This window comes from Dromiciops gliroides, chromosome 2 (genome assembly GCF_019393635.1).
Source record: "Dromiciops gliroides isolate mDroGli1 chromosome 2, mDroGli1.pri, whole genome shotgun sequence".
NCBI lineage: Eukaryota > Metazoa > Chordata > Mammalia > Microbiotheria > Microbiotheriidae > Dromiciops > Dromiciops gliroides.
In genome coordinates, this window is record NC_057862.1 from 345,624,245 (window position 1) to 345,639,433 (window position 15,189).

General features: G+C 42.6%; 2 protein-coding genes across 2 annotated transcripts in view; both read right to left on the reverse strand.

Moving 5' to 3' along the window:
• The window catches only part of UBTD2 (ubiquitin domain containing 2), a 66,595-nt gene extending 60,493 nt beyond the window's left edge, over positions 1 to 6,102 (reverse strand). Inside the window, exon 1 of the mRNA XM_043990379.1 lies at positions 5,897 to 6,102. Coding sequence (XP_043846314.1) covers positions 5,897 to 5,966 — 70 coding nt within the window. The 5' untranslated portion in view covers positions 5,967 to 6,102. The remainder of the gene's footprint in view (positions 1 to 5,896) is intronic.
• Positions 6,103 to 13,696: 7,594 nt separating this feature from the next.
• LOC122743073 (40S ribosomal protein S23-like) lies at positions 13,697 to 14,170 on the reverse strand. The gene has a single exon (XM_043987772.1). The coding sequence runs from the start codon at positions 14,168 to 14,170 to the stop codon at positions 13,739 to 13,741; it is 432 nt and encodes a 143-aa protein (XP_043843707.1). The 3' UTR covers positions 13,697 to 13,738.
• Positions 14,171 to 15,189: the final 1,019 nt, after the last annotated feature.

The window sequence follows — 15,189 nt, forward strand, 5'->3', positions numbered from 1 at the left end:
TGATAAGAGAAGAAAATTAGCGTTATTTGGAAACTGGTTGAATATGTGGAGTAAGGAATTAAAGAGAATGTTGAAGTTAAGATCCTGGGAAACTGGAAGAATGATTGAAAAGGTGGTTTTCCTTCATTCTCAAAAGAGGACCAAAATGACATCACTATGTTAGAGTCAAGTTACAGTTTGTTCCACTGTGTCTGATCAGACCAGTATGAGCTCGGAATGCTCTACCACAGGTTGGGCACAAATAGTCCATGTGAACATTTGGGTTGGATTTTCTAAATTTGTGCATCTTGCATTTCTTTTGAGCTACTTCAATACTGCTTTCCTTATAGAGTACAGCACCTTGCTAGGCAGTCCTGTGCCAGTGTCTCCAATGTCATGCAATCAATTCCAAATTTCTTAAGGGAGACCTTGAAACTGTGCTTATATCACTTTTTCTGACCACCATGTGAGCACTTGCCCTGTGTGAATTCTCCATAAAACTGTCTTTTAGGCAAGTCTAAGTTTGGCATTTGAACAATGTGGCCAGCCCACTGAAGTTGCACTCTCTGCAGTAGAGTCTGAATGCTTAGCAGTTTAGTTCAAGATCTCTGGTATCTTATCCAGCCAGGTTATCTTCAGAATCTTCTTAAGACAATTCAAATGGAATCCATTCAGTTTCACAGGCACACAACAATGAGGTCAGCACAAAAGCTCTGTTGACCTTCAGTTTGGCAGTCAGTCTAATATCTCTTCTTTCCCACACTCTCCCAAACGATGAGTTAGCTCTGGCTATCATGTGTTAACCTCATTATCAATGTGTACAACCCTGGAAAGTATACTGTCAAGGTAAGTGAAACATCCACAGTATTCAAAACTTCTCCATATGCTATGACCAATGGTTTCACGTACAGATGGTGTAGTGCTGGCTGATGGAGCACCTGTGTTTCCTTGGTGTTAATTGTTGGGCCAAAATTAGCACAAGCAGGAGAGAATTGATCCATACTTTGTTGCAACTCAGATTCAGAGGCTTTATTGAGTGTACAATCATCTGGAAATAAAAAATTATGTACCAATACTCCTCCGTTTCAGTTTTGGCTTATAGCCTTTTGAAGTTGAATTTACCATCAGTGCAGTAACTAACGATGGCATGTTTGTCCTCATTAAAGGCATTTGACAACATGGCTGAAAACATCATGCTAAAAAGTATGGGAGCATGTCTATTGAAATAGACAAGCTTGAAAGAGAGGTAGGGTTTGGAAGGAAGAAAATAGGTACTTATTAAGTACCTACTAAGTACCAGGCACTATGCTAACTGCTTTATAATTATCTTATTTGTTCCTCACAACAACCCTGGGAGGTAGGTAATATTATTATCCCCACTTTACAACTATGGACACTGAGGCAGACAGAAGTTAAGTGACTTGCCCAGGATTATACAACTAGTACTGAGTGTCTAAGGCTGAATTAGAACTCGGGTCTTCCTGACTGAAGACCCAACATTCAATCTACTGTGCGACCTGTCTGGGAGGAATGATGATTTCTGTTTTAGATATGGTGAGCCTGAGATACGTTTGGAACATAACTTTGTAATGTCCACTTGGCAGCTGGTGATGTAGGACTTGGGGCTGGATATATATTGATCTGCAAGTTATCTGCAAAGAGATACAAATAAACCCGTGGGAGTTAATGAGATCACTGAGAGAGAGAGAAAAGAAAGAAAAAAAGACGGCACAGGACACAGGGTTGGGAAATACCCACAGTTAAGGGCTATGCTATGATGATCAAGTAAAGAGAGGAGAAGTCAGAGAGAAAGAGAATCAAGAGAGAAATCCCAAAGAAGACAAAGGTGCCAAGTGGGGAAAATGGTTAATAGTCAAATACAACTGAGTGGTCAAGAAGGATTAAGACTGAGGAAAAGAAAACCCACCAGATTTGGCAATTAAGAGATCATTAGTAACTCTGAAAAGCTAAGTTTCAGTTGAATGGTTATATAATCATGATGATCTACCTATTTCAGTTAAAATTAGGAACCAATAACAAAAGGAGACTTTATTGGTGTAGCTGAAATATAGGAAGTGAATTCTAGGAATAGAATAGCAAAGAAAGCTATAATTAAAAAGCTACCAGGACATCAGAGAATGAAAATGTTATCCCAAGGAAGACATTCTTATTCACATCCTCTTATCAAGAAAACCACCTAGTATCCCTCAAGGACTTTAGTAATTAGTAAGGACACTAATTAGCCAAGACCTTTGAGTATGAGGATATTCTCCTTGACCCCTCTGTAACATTTGCCATTGTTGGTTGCTCTCTCTCTCTCTGACATTCTCTTCTTTCTAGGTTTTCAGGACACCACTCTCTCTTCTCTTCCTATCTCTCTGATTGCTTCTTCTCAGTCTCCTTGGCTGGATCCTCATCCAGATCATGCCTCTAACCATAGGTGTCCCATAGGGTTCTGTTCTTCCTGTATACTACTTTACTTGAAGAGCTCATCAACTGCCAGAGATTTAATTACCACCTCCATGTTGATGATTCTCACAACTACCTAGCTTGCTCCAATCTGTTACTTCTAATCTCACATCTTGAACTGCCTTTCAGACATCTCAAACTGGATGTCCAGTAGACATCTTAAATTCAAAATTTCCAAAAGCAATCTCATTACCTTCCCCCGAACTTTCCTATTATTATAGACTAGGGTACTACTAGCCTTCCAGTTCCTCAGGATGACAACCTAAATGTCATCCCTGACTCCTCACTATCTCTCTCACACACCCCCATACCCAAACTGTTGCCAAGGCCCGTCAATTTCACCTTTGCAACATCTCTTGTGTATCTCCATTATCATCTACAAGCATTTATTAAGTACTTACCATATATGTCTGGCACTATGCTAAGCACTATAGACACACACACACAAAAAAAAAAAAACAAAAAGAGGTCCCTATACTTAAGAAGGTCACATGCTAATGGGGGAACAATATGCAAATAACTGTGTACATATAAGATACGGATACATAGTCATGGAAGATAATCTCAGAGGGAAGGCACTATCTATGGGACCAGACCAGGAAAAGCCTCCTGAAGAAGGTGAGTTTTTTAGTTGAGTCTTGAACGAAGCCAAGAGGCAGAGGAGAGGAAGATGAACATTTTAGGCATGGAGAACATGCAAGGAAAAGGCACAAAGTCAGGAGATGGAATATCATATGCAAGGAACAGCAATAAGGCTAGTGATGCTAGATTGGAAGGAATAAAATTGGAAGGTTAGGAAGTGGCCAGGTTGTAAAGGGCTTTAAAAGCCAAACACAGAATTTTATATTTAATCTTGGGGGTAATAGGGAGCCATTGGAATTTACTGAGGGGAAAAGGTGGTGATGAGGTCAGACCAGTACTTTAGGAAGATTACTCTGGCAGCCTAATGGGTGATGGGAGTGGAGAGACCAATAAACAGGCTACTGCAATAGTCCAGATATGAGGTGATAATGGCCTGTACCAAGGTAGTAGTTGCATAAGTGGAGAGGGTTTGCCAATGAGTGCTCCAGGTTGACACCAAGGTGCAATGTCTTGCCCATAACAGGAATTAAATAAATGTTAATGGTGGCATCTCAGAAATAGTGCTGATTCCAGCCAGATTCAGCAAGATTCATCTTCATAAGTTCAAATCCAGTCTCAGACATTTATTAGCTGTGTGACCCTGAGCAAGTCACTTCACCCTGTTTGCCTCAGTTTCCTCATCTGTAAAATGAGCTGGAGAAGGAAATGGCAAACCACTCCATTATCTTTGCCCCCCCCAAAATCCCCTAAAGGGTCCCAAAGAATTGGAAACAACCAAACAACAACAAATGTTAATTAAACCAAAAAATTAGTTTGGATCAGTACCTGTGAATAAAAGATGTAAAAAAGGTAGCAGGTACTGATAATGTGTTCTACTCAGATCAACCACACTCCTTATATAACACCTTAGGACTGATTCTCACCAGTGCTTTGTTTCACCTTCCCAATACTATTTTTATTGTGCATCTAGTTGTTAATTTACCACCAAATAATACTATGTCACTAAGCAACTACTAGCTGAGTTTTTTCATCAACTAAATTCACTAAAGGTTTATTCACTGAGCTCTCAAAATATTTGTCCATGACTTGGTTACACTCCTGTGCCCAGAAGTTTTAATAAAGTTGATGAGGCTAAAAATCATGTAATTCAGGAAACAAACTAACCTTAAGACATAAATGCTTGCCTGGACAAGGAAGAAATCTAGATACATTTTATGTTTTAAAAATCTGTTTCTTTTTTCCTTTATCTAAAAATTCAGTTAAACAACTATCTTCTCAAATGTGTTCCACGGTTCTAGGCAGCCACCATTGGAACAAACCAAGCCAAACACCAAAACCTAAATCCATAAAATTCAAACAGCTCATTTCTACAAACCTACAAAAACTGTGCTAATGTGATGAACAGAATAGGAATAAGTATGGGACCTAAGCCACCTAGCACAAAAAGCCCTGCACATAATAGGTATTTAGTAAATATTAATTAAACCAAATGGACTGGATTTCATCCGTATTGGTAGGTATCTCCCAATTGAGGAGATTCCTTCTACCAAAGCAGGTCTGTAACTTTTTTGCAATTTATAATCTTAGATAGTAGCAGGGTCCAAAGTGGTTACATATATGAATTGCCTAGGGTCGGGAAAGACTTGGGTGGGTGGTCCTGCCCAATCAAACATTTTTAAGCCCCCTACTACGCCCAGCACCCTATTCTCAGTGCCACATTGCCTTTCTGGATACTTTAAAACCGGCTTACCCTAGTAAAGATAAAAGTGTATTTTCACATCGAAATATTGACCTAAATTACTCTAATTGGCAAACCAGTATCTAGCAACTAAATTAAGTAATCGTACTTTGTGCTAAAAATAGTAAGAAAACAGAGCCTAAAAGTACAGCTGGAATAAATAGGCAAACTTTACTGTATATACATATATATATATATCAGATAGGTGCTAAACATATAAGGTTGGAAATTAGTGTGATCAAGCACACCAGGAGGCCATACTACCCCCCACCCTCAATCTAGTTAGAAGAGGAAAAAAAGTTGTAATAGATCATTTCTCAAACCCCCCCCACACACACACACACCCCTTTTAAAATACTCGAGACTCTCAAACAGAACTTAAGAAAGTTGCACGTTCCAGTGGACAAATTGGAACCACCAGAGCAGCTGTCATCTGAAACTCCCGAAAGCTGAGCCCAGTCAACTAGGTAAAACAAGGGTGCAGAGCGGGGTGGGGTGGGGGGGCTACTTAGAGATAAAAGCATCAAGGTCGTCCCCCCCCCCGCCCCATCTCTCAATCCATTTTCTCCTGCCCGCGTGCCTCCATCCTGTTCCTGAATAATTAAATGGGCTAGAGAGTAAATCGTCCCTAAACAAGGCAGTGAAGAAAACAGGGGCCAGAAAGCGGCGAAGTCCTGAAAGCGAGGATGGAGAGATTTTTTTTTTTTGGAAGGAGGGAGGTCGTGTCGGGAAGGCGGATAGGAGGTTTGGGGAAGCAGGAGCCTGAAACTAGACACTCACCCCCCCCCCCCAAAGGACTGGAAGGAGGCACAAGCTGGGGAACAAAACCCACCCGTGCCAGAGGATCCCAGACCGGCAGTCTGTAAAGGAGGGAGCCGGAGGGCCCCCCAGCCGAGCCCAGGGGAGCCTGCCCGGCCCTATCCATGTGCAGGAGCCGGGGGAGAAGGAAGGGGTGACGTGGGGGAGGAGATGACAAAGGGGGCTTCAGCCGGGATGGGGGGAGGGGAGGGTCGCCGCGGGGAGGGGGCAGGTGGCCCGGGACGGGCAGGGCAGCCCGCCCGCCCCCCTCCCTCGGGGCCTGCCCAGGGAACAATGGGGGGACTAGGCTGCCCCCTGCCGCTCACGTACCTCCGGTGCCCTCCGAGTTCTCGTTGAGGCTGCCCGAAGAGTCGTGCTGGGCGCCCACACACCCGCCCATGGGGGCGGCCTCGTCCGCCCGCCTGCCTGCCTCGTCCTCTTCTTCGGTCGTCGCTGCTGCCGCCGCTGCAGCCGCCGCCGCCGCCGAGGTCCGGGCAGGCGTGCTCGTGCTCGGCCTCCTTTCCCCCCCACTCCCCCAACACGCGCCGCGCCGCGCCCCGGCTCCGCTCCACCCACCGCCTAGGCTCAGCCCCTTCCTCGCCTCAGCCGCCCCCCAACCCCCACCCCCCAGCCTCAGCCCCCGCCTCTCCGGCCCAGGCCCCCAACCGGCCCGCGCGCCCGCCGCCGGCGCCCCGACCCATGCCTGGCCGGAGCCCGAGCCCCCGCCCCCGCTGCCAGGCTCGCGCCTCCCTCACACGCAGCCCGGAGGCGGCCCCGCGAGTCAAGCTGGCCAGGACCGGCCCCGATCGCCCGGCCCCATCGGCCCCGCCTAGCCTAGCCCGCCTGCCCGTCCGCCCGCCCGCCCGCGCGCCAGTCTGTCCGACGGCTTGTCCGTCTGTCAGTCACCCGGTCACCCCGCCCGCCTCTCGCCCGCCCTGCCCCGCCCTGCACCTGCCCCGCCCCGCCCCCAACCCCAGTCTGACAGTATCTCCGGAGGAGGGAGGGGGCGTGGCCGGGAGAGGTCAGCTCTCTGATTGGCAGGCAAAGCAGAAGGAGAACGGGAAGGAGGAGAAGGGGGAAAGGCAAAGAGAACCGAAGGAGAGGGGAAAGGGGTCGGTTGGAGGTAAGGGTCTCAAGCCCCTCCTCTGGAGAGCAGTTGCAAGACTTGCTTTCCTCCTTTCATCCTTCCGGGATAAAGTGTGTCTGGGAAACAAAGCAACGGTGGAGGAATAAGAAGCAGAGGGAGATTGATTTCTCCCTAGAAAACTGGGATAACTAAATGAAGCCTCCCTTTCTTCCCTCCCCCTCTGTGCCCCGTAATGCAGACTATTATCTTTTTTAAACTAAGGGTATATGCCGAGCCAAGTCAGAATTTGTGTCTGTATGCAGTCTGTGTGTTTTAAGGGAAAAAAAATCAATAGGTACTCTCATTTCCCAGTGGTAAATTGGAGAAGATATTACGGATTGTTGCTGGCTCGACTGAGGTTGATAAGTGGTTTTAGTGTAATTCTTTTTTGCAGCCTGATTTCTTTCCTGCTAATCCATTCTGAGCCCATTTCATTGTCCGTCGGGAATGCTGTGGTACGAATTGACCAAGTTCAACAGCCTGATTATCCAAATGCATACCATAGTCTGGACAATAGGCATTCTTCATCCACTTGGTTTTTCCTATGTGGATAGATAGGCAAATCTGTTTGTTTGGTTTTTCCTTATTTTTAAGAGAGGTCGAATTTTCATTTGCGTCAATAACTGAGCTTTTGCACAAAACTGAAGCCTGTATTTTAAACATCAGTATTGATACCACATGCTCCCAAATCATGAAATACAACTATATAGGATGGTATAGAAATCATGAAATACCACTATAAGGAATAAAGTCATCATGATTAAAAAAAAACAGCATAGAAGATATCAAAGACCCTGGGAAAGGAGTTGGGATAATCATGTGGCCAGCGTGAAAGTTAATATTTTGGACAGTTGAGTCACTTCACTGGTAACCACACATTTTCAAGAAACCTAGAGATGTTAGATACCGCTCTTGCAAATGACTGTCAGAGGCTCTTGACTCGTGACTTTCTCTTGACTCTTTTTTGTTGTTCAGTCATTTTCAGTCATGTCTGACTCTTCATTACCCCATTTGGGGTTTTCTTGGCAAAGATATTGGACTGGTTTGCCATTTCCTTCTCTAGTTCATTTTATAGATGAGACTGAGGCCAACAGACTTAAAGTGACTTACCAAGTTAGTTAAGTGTTTGAGACTAGATTTGTTTTGTTTTGTTTTTTTAGTGAGGCAGTTGGGGTTAAGTGACTTGCTCAGGGTCACACAGCTAGTAAGTGTTAAGTGTCTGAGGCCAGATTTGAACTCAGATACTCCTGACTCCAGGGCCCGTGCTCTATCCACTGCACCATCTAGCTGCCAGGAGACTAGATTTGAACTCAAGAAGATGAGTCTTCCTGACTCCAGACATGGAACTCTATCCATTTTACCACCTAGCTGGCCCTGACATTCTTTACTATAGGAGAAAATTATTATTCTACAGTAAGAAGACTTGGGCTCAGATTCTACTCCCAGTAGTTACTCTCTGTGTGAATTTTGGCAAATTACAACCTCCCTGGTCCTCTGTTTCCTTTTATGTAAAATGGGAGGGTTGAACTAAATGGCCTCCAGGTTCTCTTCCAATTCCAGGTCTATGTTCTGATAGGTAACAAAAGATCAGAAAATATGGTACTTTTGAAGAGAGTACCTATATCAGTTAGACATCACCACAGCGAAGTAATTCCTTTTCTAAATGCTAAATTTTTCTGTTTTTATAAGAAACTTGATTTTTCACAGATCTGACTCTTGCCTGTACCTAAAATTCACTTAGAACTGAATAAAGGAAAGGAATAAGCATATATATTTAAATATAACATGTATCTACATATATACATAGATAAATACTCTCCCTTACAACCATATAGCCAATGAACTACCAAATCCTGTCCCTTTCTATATCTCATATATCTCTCCCAAAGTCCCCCTCTCTCCACTGAGACAACCTCCATCCTAAGCTCAGTCCTTTATCACATCATTACTTCTTTTTTTTGTTTTGTTTTTGTTTTTTGCTAGGCAATTGGGGCCAAGTGACTTGCCCAGGGTCACACAGCTAGTAAGTGTCAAGTGTCTGAGGCCAAATCTGAACTCAGGTCCTCCTGAATCCAGGGCTGGTGCTCTATCCACTGCGCCACCTAGCTGCCCCACATCATTACTTCTTATTTAAACTATTCCAAAAGCATTCTATTTGACTATCCTACACTGAATCTCTTTCCATTCCTATTCATGTCCTAGATAGCTGCCAAAGTGATTTTCTTATAACTTGGGTCTACACACACACACACACACACACACACACACACACACACACACACACCCCTCAATAAAATCCAGTGGTTTCTTATAACCCTAAAATTAGGTCCTCTTTTTTATATTTACAGCTCTTCACACTCTGCCTTTCCTACCTCTTCATTCTTTTTACATATTGCTGTCTTCCATATACTCAGTGGTCAAGTCAAACCGATTCACTTGCTGTTCCTTCTTTACGCTCCCTCTCCTTTCTCTCCACTGTCCCTCATGCTTAGAGTATTCTTCTGTACCTCTGCCTCTTGGAATCCCTGGTTTCTTTTGAGAACCAGTTCAAATGCCACCTTTCCCAGGAGACTTTTTCTGAGCACCTCTGCATCCCCCAGCTGCTAAAGCCTTCCTATCCAAGGTTATCTTGTGTCTGCTTTATGTATGTCATACATATACTTATATGTGTATCTAACATTGAGAAAATACTCCTGGGCCCAGGGAGCTGAAGTACTACATCTATCAATCTCCCTAAGGGGCCAGTCTGCTCTTGATGCAGGCATGCTGACTTAGTTCAATCCTGGGGGAGCCTGACCTCTAATGAGTAAGAGGCTAGGCCCCATTTTACACTTTTTGGCTTCCCCCCCCCTCCTGGAACCCTAGGGAATAATTATTTAATCCTTAAATTATGTCTTGCATCTAGGCCTCCCTAAAGCAACAGTAAAGGACATTAAAAAGAAGAGTAAAAAGATGCTCAATATGCAATGTAAATAAGGTATGGGACAGATTTTTTTTTCCTATATACAAAAGAATTATTGTAAATGGATACATTTACAGGTAAAAAACAGAATAGAAAATATCTAAGACATGCTGAGAAAGGGATTGGGATAGTAATATAGCAAGCTTGAAAAATAATATGAGGGATACTTCAGTTACTTCACTAGTCACTTCATTGTCAAGAAATCTAGAGAAGGAGACCCAGGATGTCCTGGACCCAAGTCTCATAACACGCATTACAGAATGACTTAAAGGATGCAGTAACTTAATGTATCACTACTGGTACAATCTGCTGGGAAACTGATCCTTAAACCTTATATAAATATGAAGCATTTTGCAGTATTGTTGATCAGATATTTTCCATTTCTCTTTAGCTTTGTATGCTCTTCTGCGAAGTCCACATCTTCTGTCAAATCAAGCAAGAGGCTTGTGGTCTTCCTCTTTTTAGTGATTGTCTTCACCAATGCAGAAGCTTCCTTTGTTTCCTGTTGGCTCCACTCATTTAATTCAGAAACTCTGGACTTCTCAAACTGACAAGATCACTTCCAAGCCTGGCCTTGTCCTCCTTAAGAACAATGTTCAGTTACCTACTCAGGAAAGATAACATAAGGCAGGAAAAGCATCCAGGGGCCCAGGTACAAGTTGACTTAGTTGAATCCATGATCCATTACTGAGGGAATGAGAGAAAGAGCACGTAGCCCATCCCTCCACCCCTACCCAAGGAGTTTGTTGACAAAGAGCACTGCTGGCCACACAGAGGGTTAAAGTAAGAAGCATGAGCCAAAAGATGTCTCACTTATGTAAAGGTTCATTGAGTTGTCTGCTCCTCCAGCTCAGCAACCACTCAAGGAAGGGATCACTTTGTCATTTCAAAGAGCTTTTATCCTTAAGCACTGAGACATTCTGTCAGATTATCCCCAAGTGCTAAAGCCACTACCTGTAGTAGGCTAGAATAAAGAAGGACAATTGCGTGCATGTTCCATGAGATTGCTCTCTTAACATGTGCCTATTGTCTTCCCTATCATAATATATGATCTTTGAGGGCAGAGACTGTTTGGCATTTTCTTTATATTCCTAGCACAAAACTTGACACATAATAAGAGACTTATAAGTGCCTGTAGATCAATTAACCAGTTTTGGTGATGTTATTGACTCACTTATACCCTTGGCTGTTTCTTTTCAACTCTATGGCTACGTAACTTCCAATTATGATGTTTTAAATTTTCACCTTTATACTTGAATTTCTAAAACTTCACTAAGGAATATAGAAAATTAAATTAAATATAATTTTTATCTTCCTGTCTCCTATAAAAATAATAAACAGATCAGAGAAATTAATTTATAATATCGCCTACAAAAATTAATAATAATCAGAGACATGTCTCCCACAGAACAAAACCAGACCAAAGAGGGGCAGCTAGATGGCGCAGTGGATAGAGCACCGGCCCTGGAGTCAGGAGTACCTGAGTTCAAATCCGGCCTCAGACACTCAACACTTACTAGCTGTGTGACCCTGGGCAAGTCACTTAACCCCAATTGCCTCACTAAAAAAAAAAAAAAAAAAAAAAAAGAACATAATGTCTCCTACAGGATAAACCAGATCAGAGACAGACATGAAAAACATAATACTAATATATTTTGTCCCAAGAAGAAAGAACCATGATCATATGGAGACCCACCCCCTCCTAAGAAGGGAACTCAGGGACTCCCTCTTTCTGAGGGTATATAAGGGGTTTTTGTCCAAGGGTTACAGAGTCTTATCAGTTTCAATAGTATAATAAATTCAATCCAGAAGCAAAAGCATTTTAACAATTTCAGTTATAACAAGTATGGAGGAAATATAGAAGCATTATGATAAGATTACAAGATTCCATTTTTTTTCTTTGGTGGGGCAATGAGGGTTAAATGACTTGCCCAGGGTCACACAGCTAGTAAGTATCAAGTGTCTAAGGCTGCATCTGAACTCAGGTCCTCCTGAATCCAGGGCTGGTGCTTTATCCACTGCACCCCCTAGCTGCCTCAGATTACAGGATTCCAAAAAAGGGTTTGGTTAGGATGAGGATGTCCCCATAAGATAGGGACTTGTTATCCTTAGGGAAAAGAAGTCACCAGGTAGGGTCTTTTATCTGCTATCTATCTGGGTTCAGTTTGGAGTTCAGTTGAAGGACATTTTGCTCCTATTAACCTAGGGTTTCATAAAAAATACTTTTTTTGGATAATAAGGCACCTCCATTAAATCTAGGTGATCCATACATTTTTATTAAGAGGAACCATTTTAAGCTATATCCTCATGATTTTGTCAAAAGGTTATATGTGGTTCTTGTGTTGTGGTATGTGTGTGCCTCTTGGATTAGCTTTTACTTTTTGAGACACTAAAAAATTTTTATTTAAAAAAAATTTTTTTTTGGTGAGGCAATTGGGGTTAAGTGACTTGCCTAGGGTCACACAGCTAGTAAGTGTCAAGTGTCTGAGGCCGGATTTGGACTCAGGTCCTCCTGAATTCAGGGCCGGTGCTCTATCCACTGTGCCACCTAACTGCCCCACTAAAAATATTTTTTTGATGAAAATCCTGAATAAAAGAGCCTGTGCCTTGTGGCCTGCAGCTTAGAATTTGTGCATTCTGTTTGTAATAAAGAGACTACTCAAAAGAAGAGAAAATTAAATTTTTCTGAAGAATGTTCAGTATCCTGAATTGTGATCATGAACACCTTGCAGAGATTGCAGCAAACTTCCATTTGCATTTCAAGAAAGCCTAAATATAATCTTAAATTATGTGGGTTTTTGTGAGAGAGCACTGAGAATTGAGAGCTATGTAACAAAGCCTTTGATTTCCTCATTCTCAACTCTGAATTCTTCTTAGAAAACAGAGATCACATCCCTGAAGGAGAAGCTCTATGCTGATTTCCCTCCAAGAATTTGCTTTGTCCTTACTTGCACTCTAGAACTTGCAGAGATCACAACAAGCTTCCATTCCTATTGATTGAACAGATAGCATACAATCCAAGTGTTAAGTGCTTTCTTATTGAACACAAAGGATTTGTTACCAGTAAAAGAAAAAAAACACAACTCATCAATTTTGCAGACATTCACTGATTCACAGATTCTCTGATTTGGCAATTTTCCTTGGTGGCTTTATGTTGAAGAATAGAAAGAACACTTCCCTGCCATGTTGGCAGGAAAAATTCCCCAAAATGGAACATCTTCATATCAATACCACCTTATATCCCAGGCTATATATATATTTTGTCCCGGGGGAACATTGATGGTGGGAGGTCCTTAGGTATTCCCCTTTAAAGAATTACACCCTCTCACACAGAAATCCAATTAGAATAAAATAATCTTTTATTTAGGCACCAGAGAAAGGAACCAAGAGAGAAGTCAAGGATTTCTTTCAAGGGGACATGGTTCAGAGACATGGTACTGAGATACCTATCTCCTCGAACAGAAAGGCAAAAGCTTTTATAGATTGTAGATAGGATGACCACCTGAAGTTCCCTTTCAGGGTGGGGAAAGTTTGAGTGAGGGGTGGTGGTTCTGACTACTGGAATTATCTCAGTCCTGCTGATCAGGCAGCAGCCACACCTTTTTGGGCAGGGCAATGAGGGTTAAGTGATTTGCCCAGGGTCACACAGGGTTGGTGCCTTATCCACTGCGCCACCTAGCTGCCCCTATCTCCCTTACTTCTTTTTTTTTTGCTGAGCAATGGGGGTTAAGTGACTTGCCCAGGGTCACACAGCTAGTAAGTGTCAAGTGTCTGAGGACGGATTTGAACTCAGGTACTCCTGAATCCAGGGCCGGTGCTTTATCCACTGTGCCATCTAGCCACCCCCTCCCTTACTTCTTAAAATGTGTTTGTCCTTTAGCTAATAGGCCAGTTTAAACTTTAGTAGTCCCAAATTCCTTGATAGGTCCCAACTCCTTATCATTATTCATGGCTTTTTCCTTTATACAGTCCTTTTTCCTTTATCACAATAAATTCTTACCCCCTCCAAATTTTTTATTTTATTTTATTTTTTGGGTTTTTTTACATGAAAACGGTTTACTATGACAAAGACATCATACAATTTTTATGATCTTGGTCTTTCCTTCTTGCCTTTGTACAAGGCCAGAAGAGAAACATTTGCAACTTTCACAACCTTGAAGCGGACTCCAGGAATATCACCAACAGCATGACCTTTTCGACCAAATCCAGCAACCAAAACTTCATCATTTTCCTCAATAAAGTTCAAGCAACCATCATTGGGAACAAAGGCAGTGATTTTTTTGCCATTCTTAATCAGCTGGACTCTCACACACTTCCTGATGGCAGAATTGGGCTGCTTGGCTTCAACACCAACTTTCTCCAAGACAATCCCTTTTGTGTGAGATGCTCCTCCAAATGGGTTGGTCTTGAAGGCTGTGCCCAAATGAGCTTTCTTGTATTGTTTGTCATGCCACTTTTGGTCTCTTCTGTGGCTGTGAAGCTTTCTAGCTGTACAAAGACCACGGCACTTACCCATGCTGCCGCCGTCTGGGCCAAAGCAAAAAAGAGAAGCCCCCTTCCAAATTTAACACTCTCTCATAATATTCAGTCAGTAAGCATTAATTGCCCACTATGGGCCTGGCACTGTGCCAGGCTATGGGAATACAAATACCAGAAATGAAATAATTTCAACTTAAAAGGAACATACAAAGAAACAAAACTGAGCAAAAACATCTTATTCAGGGAACCTTATCTGCAATGTATACAACATTCTTTCTTAGTAGTTCCCTATCTCTTTGGAGATTCGCTATATTTCCTTAAAACTTTCACTGATTTTTCAATTCAACTTCCTTTTATTGATCTTTTCATTAACATTGCTGTAGTCACATTGAATAGTGTTCTCTTAGTTCTATTTATTTCACTCTGAATCAATTCTTATCAATATTGCCATGTTGGGAGATCAACAAAAATGGTGTAATAAGAGGAAATAGCATAACCTGGATCTTCCCAAGAACCACTCCATCAAAGATCTAGAAAAAGCACCAGACTGAGTCATGATCAGAAAGCCAAGTAAAAACTATAGTGAGTCATTTTTCTACCCAATCAGTCAGAAGCAGAGGGATACAGACAGAGGGCTGTGAGCACTGGGGATGGGGTCTCCCAAGGAAGGCTCCACACAAATGCCTTCCACTCTGAAAACTGAATTGGAGCCTGCAGTTATATACTAGGGCAAGAAGCAGTCTAGGATCCAACAGGATCCTGTGCAGGGAGCAGGAATAAAAGCCAAAATGATGTGGGGGATGGATTTAATTGATCAAACTGATCACAAGGCATCCCAAAGAATTACAAGACTCAGTGATTCAGTTTCTCAAGTTTTATTGAAAGACTGTTGACCACAGGGAGAGCCCCATGGAGATAGGTTCTTAAATAGGTAGAGGAAAATGGTTATATTTACATAGAGAAAAAAATTTATTATCTCCTCATTATCTTAATCTCCTCCTTGTGGGAGGTTCATGGGAGGTCTTATCTTAATTTGGACTTCCTGGGGTCCTAAGA